The 19,461-nt window shown below is 43.7% G+C and overlaps 1 protein-coding gene across 1 annotated transcript in view; it reads left to right on the forward strand.

Moving 5' to 3' along the window:
• The first annotated feature begins 2,578 nt into the window (after nt 1-2,578).
• ambra1b (autophagy/beclin-1 regulator 1b) overlaps nt 2,579-19,461 on the forward strand; it is a 56,762-nt gene continuing 39,879 nt past the window's right edge. The window contains 9 exon segments of the mRNA XM_029668655.2: nt 2,579-2,853; nt 5,214-5,466; nt 5,864-5,922; nt 6,044-6,227; nt 6,591-6,763; nt 12,935-13,001; nt 13,152-13,712; nt 13,714-14,819; nt 18,207-18,293. Of these exon segments, the coding sequence (XP_029524515.2) occupies nt 5,332-5,466; nt 5,864-5,922; nt 6,044-6,227; nt 6,591-6,763; nt 12,935-13,001; nt 13,152-13,712; nt 13,714-14,819; nt 18,207-18,293 (2,372 nt within the window). The 5' untranslated portion in view covers nt 2,579-2,853; nt 5,214-5,331.

The following is a 19,461-nucleotide window of genomic DNA, read 5'->3' on the forward strand; positions in this document are numbered from 1 at the left end:
TTTTCTCGCCTGAATCTAGGATTACAGGGACTCTCCACAACTATATTGAGGCTATGGTTAAGAAGTTGAAGCTATTTTCTGTCTGCATTAACAAGGACAACCCACGGGTCTTACCATCATTGTATGATTTTTTGTGTGCAAATGAACTCAAGCTTACGGACAATGTCAAATGTGATATAGCGAAGCACATGAGTGAGTCGGGTGCGCAATTACACAGGTACTTTCCTGAAACGGATGACACAAACAACTGGATTCGTTATCCCTTTCATGCCCTGCCTCCAGTCCACTTACCGATATCTGAACAAAAGAGCCCCAATGAAATTGCAACAAGCAGTTCTGTGAAAATTTAATTTAATCAGAAGCCACTGCCAGATTTCTGGATTGGGCTGCATTCAGAGTATCCGGCCTTGGCAAATCACGCTAAGACACTGATGCCCTTTGCAACCACGTACCTATGTGAGAGTGAATTCTCGGCCCTCACTAGCAAGAAAACTAAATACAGGCACAGACTGTGTGTAGAAAATGATTTAAGAACGAGACTCTCCAATACAACTCAACATTGCAGAGTTATGTGCATCCTTTCAAGCACACCCTTCTCAGTAACCTGTGGTGAGTTATTTACAATTTTCAATGAACAAAAAGGTTCTATATGTACGATGGTTAAATAAAGAGCAAAACTATTGATTATTATTATTTGTGTCCTGGTCCTATAAGTGCTCTTTGTCACTTCCCACGAGCCAGGTAGTGACAAAAACTCACACTCATTCTTATGGTTAATACATGTATTGTATAGTGTGTGTGGCAGGCTTACAATGATGGCAAAAAACAACATTTGAGAGTGCATTGACCCTGGTGCTAGAGAGGGTACGCAGCTGGAGGTTGAATGTTTGAAGGGGTACGGGACTATAAAAAGTATGGGAAACACTGTTCTAGGGCAACATATAAGCCTAATGACAGAAGAGAAGCTGCATGTATCTAATTAAGGACAAGTTGACTAACAAATAGCCTACCAAAATGTTGGAAATTATAAAGCAGAAACATATCTAAATCAGGCAGCAGAAGAAGAATCCTGCACCCCCTGTCAAAAAAGTATTCCACTGTCTCCTACTGTGGCCTACACCGCATTTCTATATTTGCGGGGTTAGGTTCGGGTGTGGGCCTCAGATTGTCACTTTATCACATATGGGCCTAGTCTGGCAGTTACGGGTGGGTTATTAGCAATAACCCACCCGTTAAAAAAAAAGGGACTGCAGTTGAAAATTAGCCGGCTGGCTAAAACCGGCACTTTTACTGAAACGTTGATTAATGTGCATTGTCCCTGTAAAAATAAACTAAACTAAATTGTGGGCGGGTGCGGGTGAACAATCAGCTGACCAGAGCACCAGGCTTGAGTAGCCTATGCCACCAAAGCAATTCTGAAGTCTAATACATCCATTGTGCGATTTCAACAGATGCTTATCTATACTGAAGAAAATATATAAATGCAACATGTAAAGTGTTGGTCCCATGTTTCATGAGATTAAATAAAAGATCCCAGAAATTTCCCATATGCACAAAAAGCTTATTTCTGTGAAATGGTGTCTACAGATGTGTTTACTTCCCTTTTAGTGAGCATTTCTCCTTTGCCAAGATCATCCATCCACCTGACAAGTGTGGCATATTAAGAAGCTGATTAAACAGCGTGATCATTACACAGGTACACCTTGTGCTGGGGACAATAAACCACCACTCAAATGTGCAGTTTTGTCACACAACACAATGCCACAGATTTCTCAAGTTTGAGGGAGTGTGCAATTGGCATTCTGACTGCAGGAATGTCCACCAGAGCTGTTGCCAGAGAATTGAATGCTCTTTTCTCTACCATAAGCCGCCTCCAAAGTCATTTTTGAGAATTTGGCAGTATGCCCAACCAGCCTCACAACTGTGTAACCACACCAGCCCAGGATCTTCACATCCAGCTTCTTCACCTGCGGGATCATCTGAAACCAGCCACCTGGACAACTGATGAAACTGAGGAGTATTTCTGTCTGTAATAAAGCCCTTTTATGGGGAAAAACTAATTCTGATTGGCTGGGCCTGGCTCTCCCGTGGGTGGGCCTGGCACCCAATTGGATGGGCCTATGCCCAGTCATGTGAAATCCATAGATTAATGCCTAATAAATGTATTTCAATTGACTGATTTCCTTATATGAACTGTAACTCAGTAAAATCATTGACATTTTTTCACGTTGCGTTAATATTTTTGACCATTATAGTTTATATTCAACAGACCATTATTTAGTCTAGGGCTCTCTAACCCTGTTGCTGGAGAGCTATTGTCCTGTATGTTTTTGCTCCAACCCTAATCTATAGCACCCGATTGTTGTAGTTAGCTGGTTGATGAGCTGAATCAGGTTAGTTAGGGATGGAGTGAAAACCTACTGGATGGTAGCTCCCCATGAGCAGGGCTGGAAAGCTCTGATTAATCTAGTACAACTGTGGCATGATTCCTCTATACTTTTTATCAGTTTCAATGGGGGACTTTTATATTGAAGGCGAACCACCGATTCCACTATTGTTGCTCACGCTAAAATGTTGTTCACGACACACATCTCTGGGAAGCTAGCTACGCAGTAGACGGATAGTTAGCACAATGAATTTGCTCTATGCCACGATAATATTATGAAATAGATTTATCAGAGGATATGAATGTGTTCAATCGCAATTATCATAGATTGATATTGGTCAATTCATTAATGTGTCAAGGCTAAGACAAGTGTAGCAAGCTCGTACTTGCCGTACATTTGTGCTTGTTACGCTAACAGTTAGCTACGCCTATGATGACACATTTCAACAAGAATACAAGAAAGAAAGGTAGGCAATGGCCTCTTGACTCAGCTGATTCTGCAGAATATAAGTAGTTTGTTTTTTGTTATGTCTCATATCTAACGTTGTATCGTCGGCTTTGTTCTATACAGTAGCTAGTTAGCGCGCTAGTTATGCTAATACAGTATCCGGGACTGGCAGCAAGGATTAGCTATTTTCCAAATAACTAACATTAACCAACTTAATAGCAAGTTTTTTTTCTCTATTGGCTAGTTACCAAGTTTAGCGGGATAACCTAGCAAGCTATCGGGGTTCGTTGGGTAACTACACTGACAAATTAGCCAACGTTACTATAGCTATGAAAAAACATTTGCCGGTACCATTAGCTGGGTTTCTGGTTGGTTCTTGGTGGTTTGCCTACCGAATGTTAACATTAGCTACTTAGTTTTCTAGATAACTCACATTTGCTAGTAACGTTAGTAGCTAATGTTGGCTACATGTTTATTTGGCTAACGTTAGCTGGTTAACTAGCTTGCCAATTCCCTAATGTTAACTAGCTAGCTGATTAGTCGTAGCTGTTTCAGACGCATTTTCTTGAGTTAGCTATCAAGCTAACGTTATTTACTTGTTAAGGCAGTGGTTTTAGCTAACTAGCTATATTAATCAGTTTGCCAAAATCCTATTTCTTATTTGAAGTTATCGTAGCTAGGTAACATTGCATGGTAAACTCAAGCTGTTTGTCAGCCACCTAGTATGACTTATTAATTTCAGCAGTCTATGAATATGGACATACTGAGTGTACAAAACATGAGGAACACCTTTGCCCTCAGAAGACGCAATTCGTTGTAGAGTCCATGCCCCAATGTGTCGAAAGCGTTCCACAGGAATGTCGACTCCAATGCTTCCCACAGTTGTCAAGTTGGCTGGATGTCCTTTGGATGGTGGACCATTCTTGATACACACGGAAACTGTTGAGCCTGAAAAATCCAGCACTTCTTGACACACACATCGGTGCGCCTGGCAGACACTATCATACCCCGTTCAAAGGCATTTAAATATTTTGTATTGTCTATTCACCCTCTGAATGATACACAATCCTTTAACTTGTCTCCTCTCCTTCGTCTACACCGATTGAGGTGGATTTAACAGGTGACATCAATAAGGGATCATGGCGTTCACCTGGTCAGTCTGTCATGGAAAGAGCAGGTGTTCCTAATGCTTTAGGCACTCAGTGTTAACCTAATCAACGTTTCCCAAACTTGTTCTTGGGGACCAAGGGGTACACGTTTTTGCCCACTACACAGCTAATTCAATAAATAGTTCTCTGCATATGACATGGTTGTTATCACTTGGCATTCTTAGAATAACAGCATTGGAGTTGCAATAACATAGTTGCGTAATAATGTGCTTGTGGTGTTGTGTATTCGGGTACTTTTTTGACAACATACAGGCTTTTCAGTGTCTCTTTGTGACTCTGCACCATAGACTTACACTCAGTTTCTTCTTAGATTGTAATGTAGAGCTAAGTCAAGCCACAGGGATAGCTTATGAAACACCACTCATTGGCGTTCTGGAAAGCAACTTGATGAAAATTGCATACCGCAGTGATGATCCGTGTTTGGATCCGGTTTGGACGTCTGTCTTACTTAGAATTGCAATTAGGCCCACCCGTCATGGTTTAAAATAATGTGGCACCTGCCTGCCAAATATTGTGTGTTCCTAATATGACTCTTGTTGGTCATCTTTGTTTACTGGAAAATCGCCCGCTCCAGTGTTGGAGAAATTTTCCCCTCGTTTAAAATGCCTTTGGTTATCCAAGCCCAAGTTAAACAAGGCTTGTTAAGAGGGTGCAAAGCAGTGCTGTTTTGCATTGCCTGTGGTGTTTTGCCAATTTGTGACCAAAATATGACTACATTTTAAGAGTGCAACATTTTTGGCAGTCTTCCAGATGTGAGATCTTGACTTTGGCTGCACATGTAGGCCAGCCAGAGAGCTGCAAGCTTGGATGTTCTTATTTAAGGACACAGGATATTTTAGTACCGATCCCCTAAATGTACCAAACAAAAATATAAACACAACATGCAACAATTTCAAAGATTTTACTGAGTTTTAGTTCATATAAGGAAATAGGTCAATTTAAATGTATTCATTAGGCCCTAATCTATGGATTTCACGATTAGGCAAGGGTGCAGCCATGGGGGAGCCAGGCCCAGTCAATCAGTTTTTCCCCATAAATGGGCTTCATTACAAACAAAAATACTCCTCAGTTTCATCAGTTGTCCAGGTGGCTGGTTTCAGACAATCCCACAGGTGAAGGTTTTCCATGTGCAAAACCTATGCCAACCAAAACTAAACTACTATCTTCTGTTCTTGGCCCTCTCTTCCCATTGTCTCTTTCTCCTTCCCAGCCTAGACTCTGCATGGCGAGCGAGTGGCGGCAGCAGAAGTGACTGTCCCTAGACCAGCCAGAGAGGCCTGTGGCAGAGTGGTGGTGTGGCCCCAGCCCCGTACGGGAGGAGAACCACCATGGCCTCTCGTCATCAGAGGAACTCTGTGCGGATCCTGTCCAGCCGGGAGCGCGGCTCACAGGCCTTTGGCTCCAAGCGCCTGCTGCAGCAGCTGGTGGAGGAGAAGGTCCGCTGGATGAAATGGCAGAGTCAGGTAAAAGCCAAAGAAGCACACTATCCCAGTCAAAGGATTAGTCAAAACTGCTTTGGTTTCAACAGATATGGAGTAGTAGTAGGCTATCAATCTCTCACTACTTTCACTGCCCACCTGCTGCAGTAGGCATTTTGGTCTGGGACAATATACCATTGCCTTTAACTCGTCACCATGGAAACAATGCCCTGTGCTTATCTTTATCATCTATAGTCTATTTTGGGAGTTGTTCTTTAAAATCCCTTATAATATGCAGTTGATGGATCACAATTTCACTGAAGTCTTTAGTAAAAACAAATGTATTTTTGAATATATGTAATTATACTATGATTTGTGCATTTAATAATGTGTGTGCTACCTCCATGTAAGGCGTTAAGCAATGTTTGTTGCCCTTACACAGAAAGTGGAGCTGCCAGACAGCCCTCGCTCGACGTTCCTGTTGGCCTTCAGCCCAGACCGGTAAGGAACTCAACTGACCCGGCCGCACAAATGGATTCATGAGAGCATTTGAGGCAGGGCTTCCTTAAGCGGCATAGCAGCTGTAACATTTACTCTACCCCCCTTATCTCCAATTTGATAGGACCCTCATGGCTTCCACTCATGTCAATCACAACATCTACATCACAGAGGTGAAGACTGGAAAGTGCTTGCATTCGCTGGTAGGCCACCGCCGCACGCCCTGGTGCGTGACCTTTCACCCTACCATCCCAGGTCTGGTGGCCTCCGGGTGCCTTGACGGAGAGGTCCGCATCTGGGACCTGCATGTAAGTGGTGCCTTCTCTTAAACACAGACAGACCCCTATTAAAATAAATAGGACCCAAGTTTCAGGTCTCCGCTTGCCAAGTTGCATAGGTATATTCTTTTACTATGTTAGATTGTAAGACTTGTATTCACAGCACAGTCTTCGCCTGAAGTAAATGTTGAGGTGTCCCCCAGGGCACTGTCCAACTCCAGGCATCATAAGGAAACTTTTCTATCTTCATTGTGTTGCTATTGGTAGTCTAGTTGATAAACCCCTTTGACAGGAATCCGCATCCCATAAAGATCATGCAAGCGTTTGTATCCACTGTTTCCGTATCCTACTTGTTTCTTTCTGTATTAAATCCCCTTGTGTTTGTTTCTGCAGGGTGGCAGTGAGAGCTGGTTCACGGAAAGCAACGTGGCCATTGCCTCGCTAGCCTTCCACCCCACTGCCCAGCTCCTCCTCATCGCCACCAATAATGAGCTCCACTTCTGGGACTGGAGCCGGCCTGAGCCCTTTGCCGTGGTCAAAACCGGCAGCGAGACTGAAAGAGTCAGGTGAGAGACCATAGAGATTGATGTAGGGCTGGATATATACTACATACTTTCGCGCTCTCTCTCTGGGTTTCAGTTAGCCTGTAATAGCTGGCTTTTGGGTGATTTTAAAAACGAATAAAAAAACAATCAATAAAATTGGCGCCGGCCAATTGTCCTGGTGAATAACAAAAGCCCATTCCAATATAATGCTTTTTAGCCTATTAATTGATAGAAATATCAGTTAGTCGATGTAAATGCATTTTCGGTCATGCTTTTCTGTTCTATAGGTTCATTTGTATAATTAAATTGGTGCTTGTGTGTGTTCGTTTGGTCGTTTATGATTCTTATTTATCACAGGCGTACAGCATACAGATAAAGAGCCTAGTTTGAGTGAAAATCTGTCAGACAGCGAGAGAGCTACTGCTCCTGTTGCTGCTGGAGTGAAACATGCTTTTATATGCCCAATCATTGCTCACAACTCTAAATGCAATCACATGTTAAAAACAGTTGATGGCCACAATTTAAAGAGCTACTATTTTTATTTCTCAACTGGTAATTGAAGTGTGCTTGCCATTCAAGTGCATAGGCATTAGGCAACGTTAGGCTTCAGCGCGTCATACTTTGCAATGTGAACTGGAGGCAGTACGCATTTTGAAAATATATACTTAATTGTGTGGAACCGGAATGTTTTACTTCATTTTGTGAGGCATGTCTTATCTTGCTTCAAAGTAGCCTATAGCCAAAATCAATTTCTATAAACTTTGAGGCAATTATTTTTATAAAGACTTCCATATGTCATTGAAACAAGTAGCCTATTTCTCTCATGTTGGTTCCATGTTCTATTGGATTTCAACTTCATTTCATTGTCAAGTAGCCAAAGGCACAATCCTAGTCATATTAGCAACCCATGCTAATTGTTGCATCTTTAGATCTTCCGTAGATGAAAATATTGACATTTTAAAGGTCACATGAAACCTCTTGCATGTGCAGTGCGCTTTTGACAACAGCGGTTTCCAGCAAATTGCATAATGGAACAAACATTCGTGCTTAGTTTACTGCTGTATGCGCATTGCTGCGCATATAATCTGAAGAAGATAGTTTATCAACATTTTAAAGCTAAACCTTCTGATCTGCTGCATCAGCCTCATTGCTTTTTATTTACTTGTTTTGTATACTGGTTGTATGAATTTGGGTTCTATCATTCCACAAGCTGACTAATAGAATAGGTAAACATTTCTACTATTGGGGATACCAGATTGACATAGGATAGTGGTTTTGCTGTTTATTAATCTCTTGCTGGTTGAGAAAGTAAACGTGGAAAGTTATTGTAACATCTTAAAACTGTGCATCAGAATTCGGTAAGATGTTGCATGTGCTGTTAAGATGAATTACCATCATCTATATGTTTGCTGTCATTCTGAGTACCGTGGGTGGACGCCCTAATCGGGTTACTCACCCAATGCATATTGGGTGCATAAGTCCAGTAAATTAACATGCTGCAGGTCAAATGTCTGGTGCCACATTTTCCTAACGGAAACACTGATACAGTTGAAGTCGGAAGTTTACATAAACCTTAGCCAAATACATTTAAACTCAGTATTTCACAATTCCTGACATTTTAATCCTAGTAAAAATTCCCTGTCTTAGGAATGTGAAATGTCCGAATAATTTATTTGAGCTTTTATTTCTTTCATCACATTCCCAGTGGGTCAGAAGTTTACATAGACTCAATTAGTATTTGGTAGCATTGCCTTTAAATTGTTTACCTTGAGTCAAACTGAGTCAGGTTTGTAGGCCTCTTTGCTCGCACATGCTTTTTCAGTTCTGCCAGCACAACTTCTATTGGATTGAGACCAGGGCTTTGTGATGGCCACTCCAATACCTTGACTTTGTTGTCCTTAAGCCATTTTGCCACAACTTTGGAAGTATGCTTGGGGTCATTGTCCATTTGGAAGACCCATTTGCGAACAAGCTTTAACTTCCTGACTGATGTCTTGAGATGTTGCTTCAATATATCCACATACTTTTCCTGCTTCATGATGACATCTATTTTGTGAAGTGCACCAGTCCCTCCTGCAGCAAAGCACACCCACAACATGATGCTGCCACCCCTGTGCTTCATGGTTGGGATGGTGTTCTTCGGCTTGCAAGCATAACGATGGTCATTTTGGCCAAACAGTTCTATTTTTGTTCCATCAGATCAGAGGACATTTCTCCAAAAAGTACGATCTTTGTCCCCATGTGCAGTTGCAAACTGTAGTCTGGCTTTTTATGGCGGTTTTGGAGCAGTGGCTTCATCTTTGCTGAGCGGCCTTTCAGGTTATGTCGATATAGGACTCGCTTTACTGTGGATATAGATGATTTTGTACCTGTTTCCTCCAGCATCTTCACAATGTCCTTTGATGTTGTTCTGGGATTGATTTGCACTTTTTCGCACCAAAGTACATTCATCTCTAGGAGACAAAATGCGTCTCCTTCCTTAGCGGTATGACGGCTGCGTGGTCCCATGGTCTTTATACTTGGGTACTACTGTTTGTACAGATGAACGTGGTACCTTCAGGCATTTGGACATTTCTCCCAAGAATGAACCACACTTCTGGAGGTATTTTTCTGATTTATTTTGATTTTCCCATGATGTCAAGCAAAGAGGCACTGAGTTTGAAGGTAGTCCTTGAAATACATCCACAGCTACACCTCCAATTGACTCAAATGATGTCAGTTTGCCTATCAGAAGCTTCTAAAGCCATGACATCATTTTCGGGAATTTCCCAAGCTGTTTAAAGGCACAGTCAACCTAGTGTATGTACACTTCTGACCCACTGCAATTGTGATACAGTGAAATAATCTGTCTGTAAACAATTGTTGGAAGAATTACTTGTGTCATGCACAAAGTAGATGTCCTAACCGACTTGCCCAAATAATAGTTTGTTAACAAAAATTTTGTGGAGTGGTTGAAAAACGAGTTTTAATGACTCCAACCTAAGTGTAAGTAAACTTCCGACTTCAACTGTATATACATACAGAGCATTCGGACAGTATTCAGACCCATATTTTGTTGCGTTACAGCCTTATTCTAAAATTGATCAATCTACACACGATTCCCTATAATGACAAGGTGAAAGCTTTTTTTTAGACATGTTTGCAAATGTACAGCATGCCTTTAATTACATAAGCATTCAGACCCTTTGCTACTAGACTCAATTATATTCTGGTGCATCCTGTTTCCATTGATCATCCTTGATGTTTATACAACTTGATTGGAGTACACCTATGGTATATTCAATTGATTGGACATGATTTGGAACGGTACACATCTGTTTATATAAGGTCCCATGGTTGACAGTGCATGTCAGCTCAAAAACCAAGCCATGAGTTGTCCATAGAGCACCGAGGTACATTGAAGGTCCCCAGCATTAAAGGTCCCCAAGAACATAGTGCCCTCCATCATTCTTCAATGGAACAAGTTTGGAACCACCAAGACTCTTCCTAGAGCTGGTCGCCTTGCCAAACTGGGCAAGATCCTGATGGTCGCTCTAACAGAGCTCCAGAGTTCCTCTGTGGAGATGGGAGAAACTTCCAGAAGGACAACCATCTCTACAGCACACCACCAATCAGGCCTTTGTGGTAGGATGGCCAGACAGAAGCCAGTCCTCAGTAAAAGGCACATGACAGCCTGCCTGGAGTTTGCCAAAAGGCACCTAAAGGACTCTCAGACCATGAGAAACAAGATTCTCTGGTCTGATGAAACCAAGATCGAACTATTTGGCCTGAATGCCAAGTGTCACGTCTGGATGAAATCTTGCACCATCCCTATGGTGAAGCGTGGTGGCAGCATCATGATGTGGGGATTTTTCAGCGGCAGGGCCTGCAGACTAGTCAGGATCGAGGGAAAGATGAACGGGCAAAGTACAGAGATACTTGATTAAAACCTTCTCCAGAGCGCTCAGGATCTCAGACTGTGACCTTCCAACAGGGCAACGACCCTAAGCACGCAGCCAAGACAATGCAGGAGTGGCTTCGGGACAAGTCTCAATGTCATTGAGTGGCCCAGCCAGAGCCTGGACTTGAACCCGATCTAACATCTCTGGAGACCTGAAAATAGCTGTGCAGCAACGCTTCCCATCCAATCTGACTGAGCTTGAGAGGATCTGCAGAGAAGAATGGGAGAAACTCCCCAAATACTGGTGTGCCAAGCTTGTAGCATTATACCTAAAAATAAAACTCCAGGCTGTAGTCGCTGTCAAAGGTGCTTCAACAATGTACTGAGTGAAAGGTCTGAATACTCACGTAAATATGCATTTTTGCCTTTGTTATTGTGTGTAGATTGACAGGATTTTTAAAAACGTTTTAGAATAAGGCTGTAACGTAATGTCGGAATACTTTCTGAATGCAATGTATATAAAGTGCCTTCAGATAGTATTCATACCCCTTGACTTATTCCACATTTTGTTACAGCCTGAATCCAATTTTTTTTTTTTTTTTTACCCACAATAAATGCACACAATACCCCATAATGACAGTGAAAACATTTTTAGAAATGTGTGCATTTTTTTGAAAAATGAAATACAGATCAAATTTTACATAGGTATTCTCACCCCTTAGTCAATGCATTTTTAGATTCACCTTTGGCGGAGATTACAGCTGTGAGGTTTTTCTTGGTATGTGTATGAGCTTTGCACACCTGGATTATACAATATTTGCACATTTGTCTGTTAAGTTGTTGCTCATTGCAAGTCTTGCCATAGATTTTCAACCCAATTTAAGTAAAAAATGTAACTAGGCCACTCAGGAACTTTCAATGTCGTCTTGGTAAGCAACTTGTGCATATTTGGTCTTGTGTTTTAGGTTATTGTCCTACTTGAACATTGGCTGTTGGTAGTCTGACTGAACCAGGTTTTCCTCTAGTATATTGCCTGTGCTTAGCACTATTCTGTTTATTTTTGTATAAATAATAATACAAAAATTATCCTTAGTCCTTGCTAATGACAGGCATTACCATAACAAGCATTACCATAACCTGATGCAGCCACGACTGTGCTTGAAAATATGAACATAATACTTTGTATTCAAGACATATTTTTTGTTTGTTTTTGGCAGTTTTACTTTAGTAGCTTATTGCAAACAGGATGCATTCTGTACAACAAGGGCTGCCCAACCCTCTTCCTGGAGATCTACTGTCTTGTAGGTTTTCAGTTCAACCCTAATTTAGCATATCTGATTCAGATAGTCTAGGTCTAAGTAGACCATGTACAAGCTTCCTCCTTTTCACACTGTCATTTAGGTTATTCTTGTGAAGTAACTACAATATTGTTGATCATCCTCAGATTTCTCCTATCACAGCCATTAAACTCTGTTACTGTTTTAATGTAACCATTGGCCTCATGGTGAAATCCCTGAGAGGTTTCCTTCCTCTCCGGCAACTGAGTTAGGAAGGACGCCTGTATCTTTGTACTGACTGGGTGTATTAATACACCATCCAAAGTGTAGTTAATAACTTCACCATGCTCAAAGGGATATTCAATTTATTTTTACCCATTTACCAATAAGTGCCCTTCTTTGAGAGGCATTGGAAAACCTAGTCTACACTTGACTTAAATGCAACTTCTGCTATCAGAATATGAAGATCGCATCGAAAAGACGGGTCTAGATGCACAAAAGTTGAATGGAATAATCCAAAACGCTCAACTCACTAAGCTTCAAAATCACACACCTAGTACTAGTTTAATTCACTGATCCTTTGATTGGATGGACATGTTAGTCATACTGCTAAACTTTGATTGGTTTGAGGTCCTCCGGAAGTCGTCATAATTACCATGTAGGTCTATGGAAGGGGGTGAGGAGCACGAGCCTCCTAGGTTTTGTATTGAAGTCGATGTAGCCAGAGGAGAATGGAAAAAATGGCTGTCCTCCTGCTAGACCAAAAAAACAGTTAAAAATTATTATTTTTTTGAATATATTTAGTTTACCTAAACGATAACTTTTATTTATATATATATATATACTTTCACTGAGTAGGATGGTCCTCCCTTCCTCCTATAATTTGGATTTCAGGAAAAAATATTGTTGAAACAATTTTTCTTTTTCACATGGAACAATTTCACAGTAGCGTAAATGTTGTGTCATTATAATATGATATTGCTATGGTTAGAATATATTTGAGTTGATGGAAAGCTCTGCTGTTTTCTCTTTTAGGTTGGTGAGATTTGATCCTTTGGGGCACAATCTTCTGACTGCTACTGTGAACCCCTCCAACCAGCAGGTGAGTTCTTTTCTCCTATCACAACAAAATTGCACTATACCGTATAAAGTTTTCTGTCTAGAAATGAAATCTTCTCAAAGCCTTTTAAACATGACTACGCTAAAACATTCAACATGTCTACCCTCATATCTAACACATTATGTCCTGTAGAATGATGATGACTCAGAGGTCCCCATGGACAGCGTAGAGATGCCCCACTTCCGCCAGCGCTCCTTCCTGCCCTCCCAGCCTGTACGCCGCACGCCCATCCTCCACAACTTTCTGCACATCCTTTCCTCACGCTCCTCGGGAGCGCAGGCCGGGGGGGATGCGTCCCGCCCTGGCGGGGAGAGCAGCGGCGAGCCCCCCAGCATGCCTTTGGGCCAGTACCCAGCCTCTCAGGACCGTGGACTGCCCTTCCCAGGCTGCACCCAGCACCTGGGCATGGTGTGCCTATGCAGCCGCTGCACAGCCAACCGCAGCCCCTCTCTGGGCGAGGGGCCCTCCTCCAGGCCTGTGGTCCTCCCTGAGCACCCTCAGCCGGCCCCCCATGCCTCAACCTTTTCCTCAGCCCGTACGGAGCCCCGACAGCCTTCAGAGCCCAGTGGGGCCCAACAGCGGCCCTCTGCCTTCACAACGGTCTACTATAGCGCCGGCAGCTCCCTGCACCGTGCCGTGCCTACCGCCCACGTGGCCAGCCCGCCCCTGAGCCAGCAGCCTCCCACCCACCAGCCACCCACCCCTCTCCCGCCCACTGCCCGGACCCGATTGGACACGCAGCCTGCTGAACATGAGAGGCTCAGAGAGCAGAACTGGAGGGAGTGAAGGTGGGGTGAGCGGGGTAGGTGGTATGGGTGGTGTCGGGGGTGGGATGCTGCCCCCCCGAACCAGCTCGTCCTCCGTCAGCCTGCTGTCAGTGCTCCGACAGCAGGACGGCTCCTCCCAGTCCCCTGTCTACACTTCCGCCACAGAGGGACGGGGTTTCCCCACGCAGTCAAGCTCTGAACCGGGCTCTAGCCCCGTGGCCAATCAGCGAGGTGGTGGAGGCGCGGGCACCAGCAGCGGGCACCACCCTTTCTGGGACGGCACGCGCAGCAACCCGACCTCGTTCCGCAACGTGCTCCAGTGCAACCTGAGCCGCTACTTCATGGAGTTTGACCGCATGCAGGACCTGGAGTCGCCGCTGGGGGGTGTCGGGGGAGGGGAGGGCGGCCAGGAGCAGACGCAGGAGCTGCTCAACAACAACATGGACCCGGAGAGACCCAGGCCTTCCTCCTCCCACTATCAGCCCCAGCCGCCCCCACCAACCCCAGCCGAGAACAACCCCCCTCCCTCCAATGCGGCTCACTCCTCTCGGGGCCAACTGAACCGCTGCCGGGCCTGCCACAACTTGCTCACCTTCAACCACGACTCCCAACGCTGGGAGCGCACCAGCCCAGCCTCGTCCACCTCCGCTGTCTCCACCCAGGAGGGCTCCAGCTCTCCCTGGCAGCAGCCGACCAGCCCTGCCTATGAAGAGACCCATGTGTCACCACAGAGGCGGGAACCCCAACCCCAGCCACCAGAGAGGGAGAGGAGGGTAACCCAGCCCCTGGAGCCCAGCGAGCGGCAGCCCTCCCCAGGCCCTCATGGTGCGGCCATGCCCTTCCCCACCATTGCGTCGTCCACTGCCCAGCCCGGTGAGCAGACGGTGGGCCTGGTGTACAACCAGGAGACGGGCCAGTGGGAGCGCGTCTACCGCCAGGCCGCCTCCAGCCACTCCACCGTTGCTGACGCACCGCCAGAGGCCTTAAGCCAGGAAATGCCTGTGGATAACCCAGACGAGGACTCTCTGAGGAGGTAGAGTTATGAGAAAGTCCTTGGTAGTATCTACAGTGGTGTTTTCTGCTCAGTTCAGGGTCGTGCTCAGTAGTGCACACCGTAGCAATATGTTTTAAAATTAACGTTTCTTATTGAACGAGCTTGGATCGTACCTTGCTGTTTCAAACACTTTTCTTCAGTTGTATCTACTGAACACAACTCGGCTTGCTTTAGCTAGTGATCCTCTCTGACTTAAGAACATTACAGCAAGTAACTACTGGTCTGCTTTTCTCAGTATTTCCTAGTCATTCCAAGGTTATTCTTTATTTTGACTGTTTTCTACATTGTTGAATAATAAGTGAAAACTATTTAAATAACACATGGAAACATGTACAGTGCCTTGCGAAAGTATTCGGCCCCCTTGAACTTTGCGACCTTTTGCCACATTTCAGGCTTCAAACATAAAGATATAAAACTGTATTTTTTTGTGAAGAATCAACAACAAGTGGGACACAATCATGAAGTGGAACGACATTTATTGGATATTTCAAACTTTTTTTAACAAATCAAAAACTGAAAAATTGGGCGTGCAAAATTATTCAGCCCCCTTAAGTTAATACTTTGTAGCGCCACCTTTTGCTGCGATTACAGCTGTAAGTCGCTTGGGGTATGTCTATCAGTTTTGCACATCGAGAGACTGAAATTTTTTCCCATTCCTCCTTGCAAAACAGCTCGAGCTCAGTGAGGTTGGATGGAGAGCATTTGTGAACAGCAGTTTTCAGTTCTTTCCACAGATTCTCGATTGGATTCAGGTCTGGACTTTGACTTGGCCATTCTAACACCTGGATATGTTTATTTTTGAACCATTCCATTGTAGATTTTGCTTTATGTTTTGGATCATTGTCTTGTTGGAAGACAAATCTCCGTCCCAGTCTCAGGTCTTTTGCAGACTCCATCAGGTTTTCTTCCAGAATGGTCCTGTATTTGGCTCCATCCATTTTTCCATCAATTTTAACCATCTTCCCTGTCCCTGCTGATGAAAAGCAGGCCCAAACCATGATGCTGCCACCACCATGTTTGACAGTGGGGATGTTGTGTTCAGGGTGATGAGCTGTGTTGCTTTTACGCCAAACATAACGTTTTGCATTGTTGCCAAAAAGTTCAATTTTGGTTTCATCTGACCAGAGCACCTTCTTCCACATGTTTGGTGTGTCTCCCAGGTGGCTTGTGGCAAACTTTAAACAACACTTTTTATGGATATCTTTAAGAAATGGCTTTCTTCTTGCCACTCTTCCATAAAGGCCAGATTTGTGCAATATACGACTGATTGTTGTCCTATGGACAGAGTGTCCCACCTCAGCTGTAGATCTCTGCAGTTCATCCAGAGTGATCATGGGCCTCTTGGCTGCATCTCTGATCAGTCTTCTCCTTGTATGAGCTGAAAGTTTAGAGGGACGGCCAGGTCTTGGTAGATTTGCAGTGGTCTGATACTCCTTCCATTTCAATATTATCGCTTGCACAGTGCTCCTTGGGATGTTTAAAGCTTGGGAAATCTTTTTGTATCCAAATCCGGCTTTAAACTTCTTCACAACAGTATCTCGGACCTGCCTGGTGTGTTCTTCATGATGCTCTCTGCGCTTTTAACGGACCTCTGAGACTATCACAGTGCAGGTGCATTTATACGGAGACTTGATTACACACAGGTGGATTGTATTTATCATCATTAGTCATTTAGGTCAACATTGGATCAATCAGAGATCCTCACTGAACTTCTGGAGAGAGTTTGCTGCACCACTGAAAGTAAAGGGGCTGAATAATTTTGCACGCCCAATTTTTCAGTTTTTGATTTGTTAAAAAAGTTTGAAATATCCAATAAATGTCGTTCCACTTCATGATTGTGTCCCACTTGTTGTTGATTCTTCACAAAAAAATACAGTTTTATATCTTTGTTTGAAGCCTGAAATGTGGCAAAAGGTCGCAAAGTTCAAGGGGGCCGAATACTTTCGCAAGGCACTGTAGTAACCAAAAAAGTGTTTATATTTGAGATTCTTCAAAGTAGCCACCCTTTGCCTTGACAGCTTTGAACACTCTTGGTATTCTCTCAGCCAGCTTCATGAGGTAGTCACCTGGAATGCATTTAAATTAACAGGTGTGCCTTGTTAATTCTTTCATTAATGCATTTGAGCCAATTAGTTGTGTTGTGACATGGTAGGGGTGGTATACAGAAGATGGCCCTATTTGATAAAATACTAAGTCCATATTATGGCAAGATCGGCTCAAATACTTTTAAGACTTGAAGGTCAGTCAATCCGGAACATTTCAAGAACTTTGTGACGCTATGATGAAACTGGCCCTCATGAGGACCGCGACAGGAAAGGAAAACCCAGAGTTACCTCTGCTGCAAAGGATAAGTTCATTAGAGTTCATTGCAGCCCAAATAAATGCTTAACAGAGTTCAAGAAACAGACCCATCTCAACATCAACTGTTGAGGAGACTGCGTGAATCAGGCCTTCATGGTCAAATTGCTTCTAAGAAACCACTACTAAAGGACACCAATAAGAAGAGACTTGCTTGAGCCAAGAAATACGAGCAATGGACATTAGACAGGTGGAAATCTGTCCTTTGGTCTGTCGAGTCCACATTTGAGATTTTGGGTTCCAACCGCCGTGTCTTTGTGAGACGCAGAGTAGGTAAACGCATGATCTCTACATGTGTAGTTCCCACTGTGAAGCATGGGGGAGGAGGTGTGATGGTGTGGGGGTGCTTTGCTGGCGACACTCTTTGATTTATTTAGAGTTCAAAGCACACTTAACCTGCAAAGCTACCACAGCATTCTGTAGCGATACGCCATCCCATCTGGTTTGCGTTTAGTGGGACTATCATTTGTATTTCAACAGGAAAATGACCCAACACACCTCCAGGCTGTGTAAGAGCTATTTGACCAAGAAGGATAGTGATGTAGTGCTGTATCAGATGATCTGGCCTACACAATCACCCGACCTCAACCCAATTGAGGTGGTTTGGGATGAGTTGGACCGCAAAGTGAAGGAAAAGCAGCCAACAAGTGATCAGCATATGTGGCAACTCCTTCAAGACTGTTGGAAAGCATTCCTCATGAAGCTGGTTGAGAGAATGCCAAGAGTGTGCAAATCTGTCAAGGCTAAGGGTGGCTGCTTTGAAGAATCTCATAAAATATATTTTGAACACTTTTTTTTGGTTACTTCATTATTCCATATGTGTTATTTTATTATTTGGATATCTTCACTATTCTACAATGTAGAAAATAGTAAAAAATAAAGAAACCCTTGAATGTCCTAACTTTTGACTGGTACTGTATATTGTCCAAATAGTTGTATAAAACAAATGGACTCCCTTTTGTAGAGGAGATTAAACGCTGATCCATTGTTTGGTGTGTTTGTTCACAGGAGACTGTTGGAGTCCTCCCTCCTCTCTCTCTCCCGCTACGACATGGGAGGATCCAGAGACCACCCCATCTACCCAGACCCTGCCAGGTACCAGCCCCCAAACCAATCTCACCTCTAATGTACTGTGTTTGACAGGATAAAACCCCTCCAGGTGCACCGTTTTCTTCGAGGTTCTGTCGAAACAAAGTTGACAGTTTAAAGTAAGGTTGAGAAAATCCCAGATATTTTCCCAAAAGTTCACTGGTTTAACAAAACATACAAGTTAGAGGATTTCCTAAACTCAGTAACTTTGCCAACCTACACTGAAAAATATATAAACGGAACAAGTAGTGTTGGTTTCATGAGCTGAAATAAAAGATCCCAGAAATCTTCCGTACACACAAACCTTATTTCTCTTAAATCTTGTTTACATCCCTGTTAGTGAGCATTTCTCCTTTGCTAAGATAATACATCCACTTGACAGGTGTGGCATATCAAGAATCTGATTTAAACTGCATGATCATTACACAGGTGCACCTTGTGCTAGGGACAATAAAAGGCCACTCGGAAATGTGCAGTTTTGTCACACAATGCCACAATGTCGCAAGTTGAGGGAGCGTGTAATTGGCATGCTGACTGCAGGAATGTCTACCAGAGCTGTTGCCAGAGAATTTAATGTTAATTTCTCTACCATAAGCCGCCTCCCAACGTTGTTTTAGAGAATAAGCAGGATGTCCAACCGGCCTCACAACCCACGTGTATGGCGTCGTATGGGTGAGCGGTTTGCTGATGTCAACGTTGTAAACAGTGTGCTCCGTGGTAGTGTTATATGGTATGGGCAGGCATAACTTTTACTTTTAAAAATCCACCTCTCTAAAAACAAGTCTCTCACCGTTGCCGCCTGCTATAGACCACCCTCTGCCCCCAGCTGTGCTCTGGACAACATATGTGAACTGATTGCCCCCCATCTATCTTCAGAGCTCGTGCTGCTAGGCGACCTAAACTGGAACATGCTTAACACCCCAGCCATCCTACAATCTAAACTTGATGCCCTCAATCTCTCAAAAATTATCAATGAACCTACCAGGTACCCCCCCAAAGCCTTAAACACGGGCACCCTCATAGATATCATCCTAACCAACTTCCCCTCTAAATACACCTCTGCTGTCTTCAACCAAGATCTCAGCGATCACTGCCTCATTGCCTGCATCCGTAATGGGTCAGCGGTCAAACGACCTCCACTCATCACTGTAAAACGCTCCCTGAAACACTTCAG

Source organism: Oncorhynchus nerka, linkage group LG9a (genome assembly GCF_034236695.1).
Source record: "Oncorhynchus nerka isolate Pitt River linkage group LG9a, Oner_Uvic_2.0, whole genome shotgun sequence".
Lineage (NCBI taxonomy): Eukaryota > Metazoa > Chordata > Actinopteri > Salmoniformes > Salmonidae > Oncorhynchus > Oncorhynchus nerka.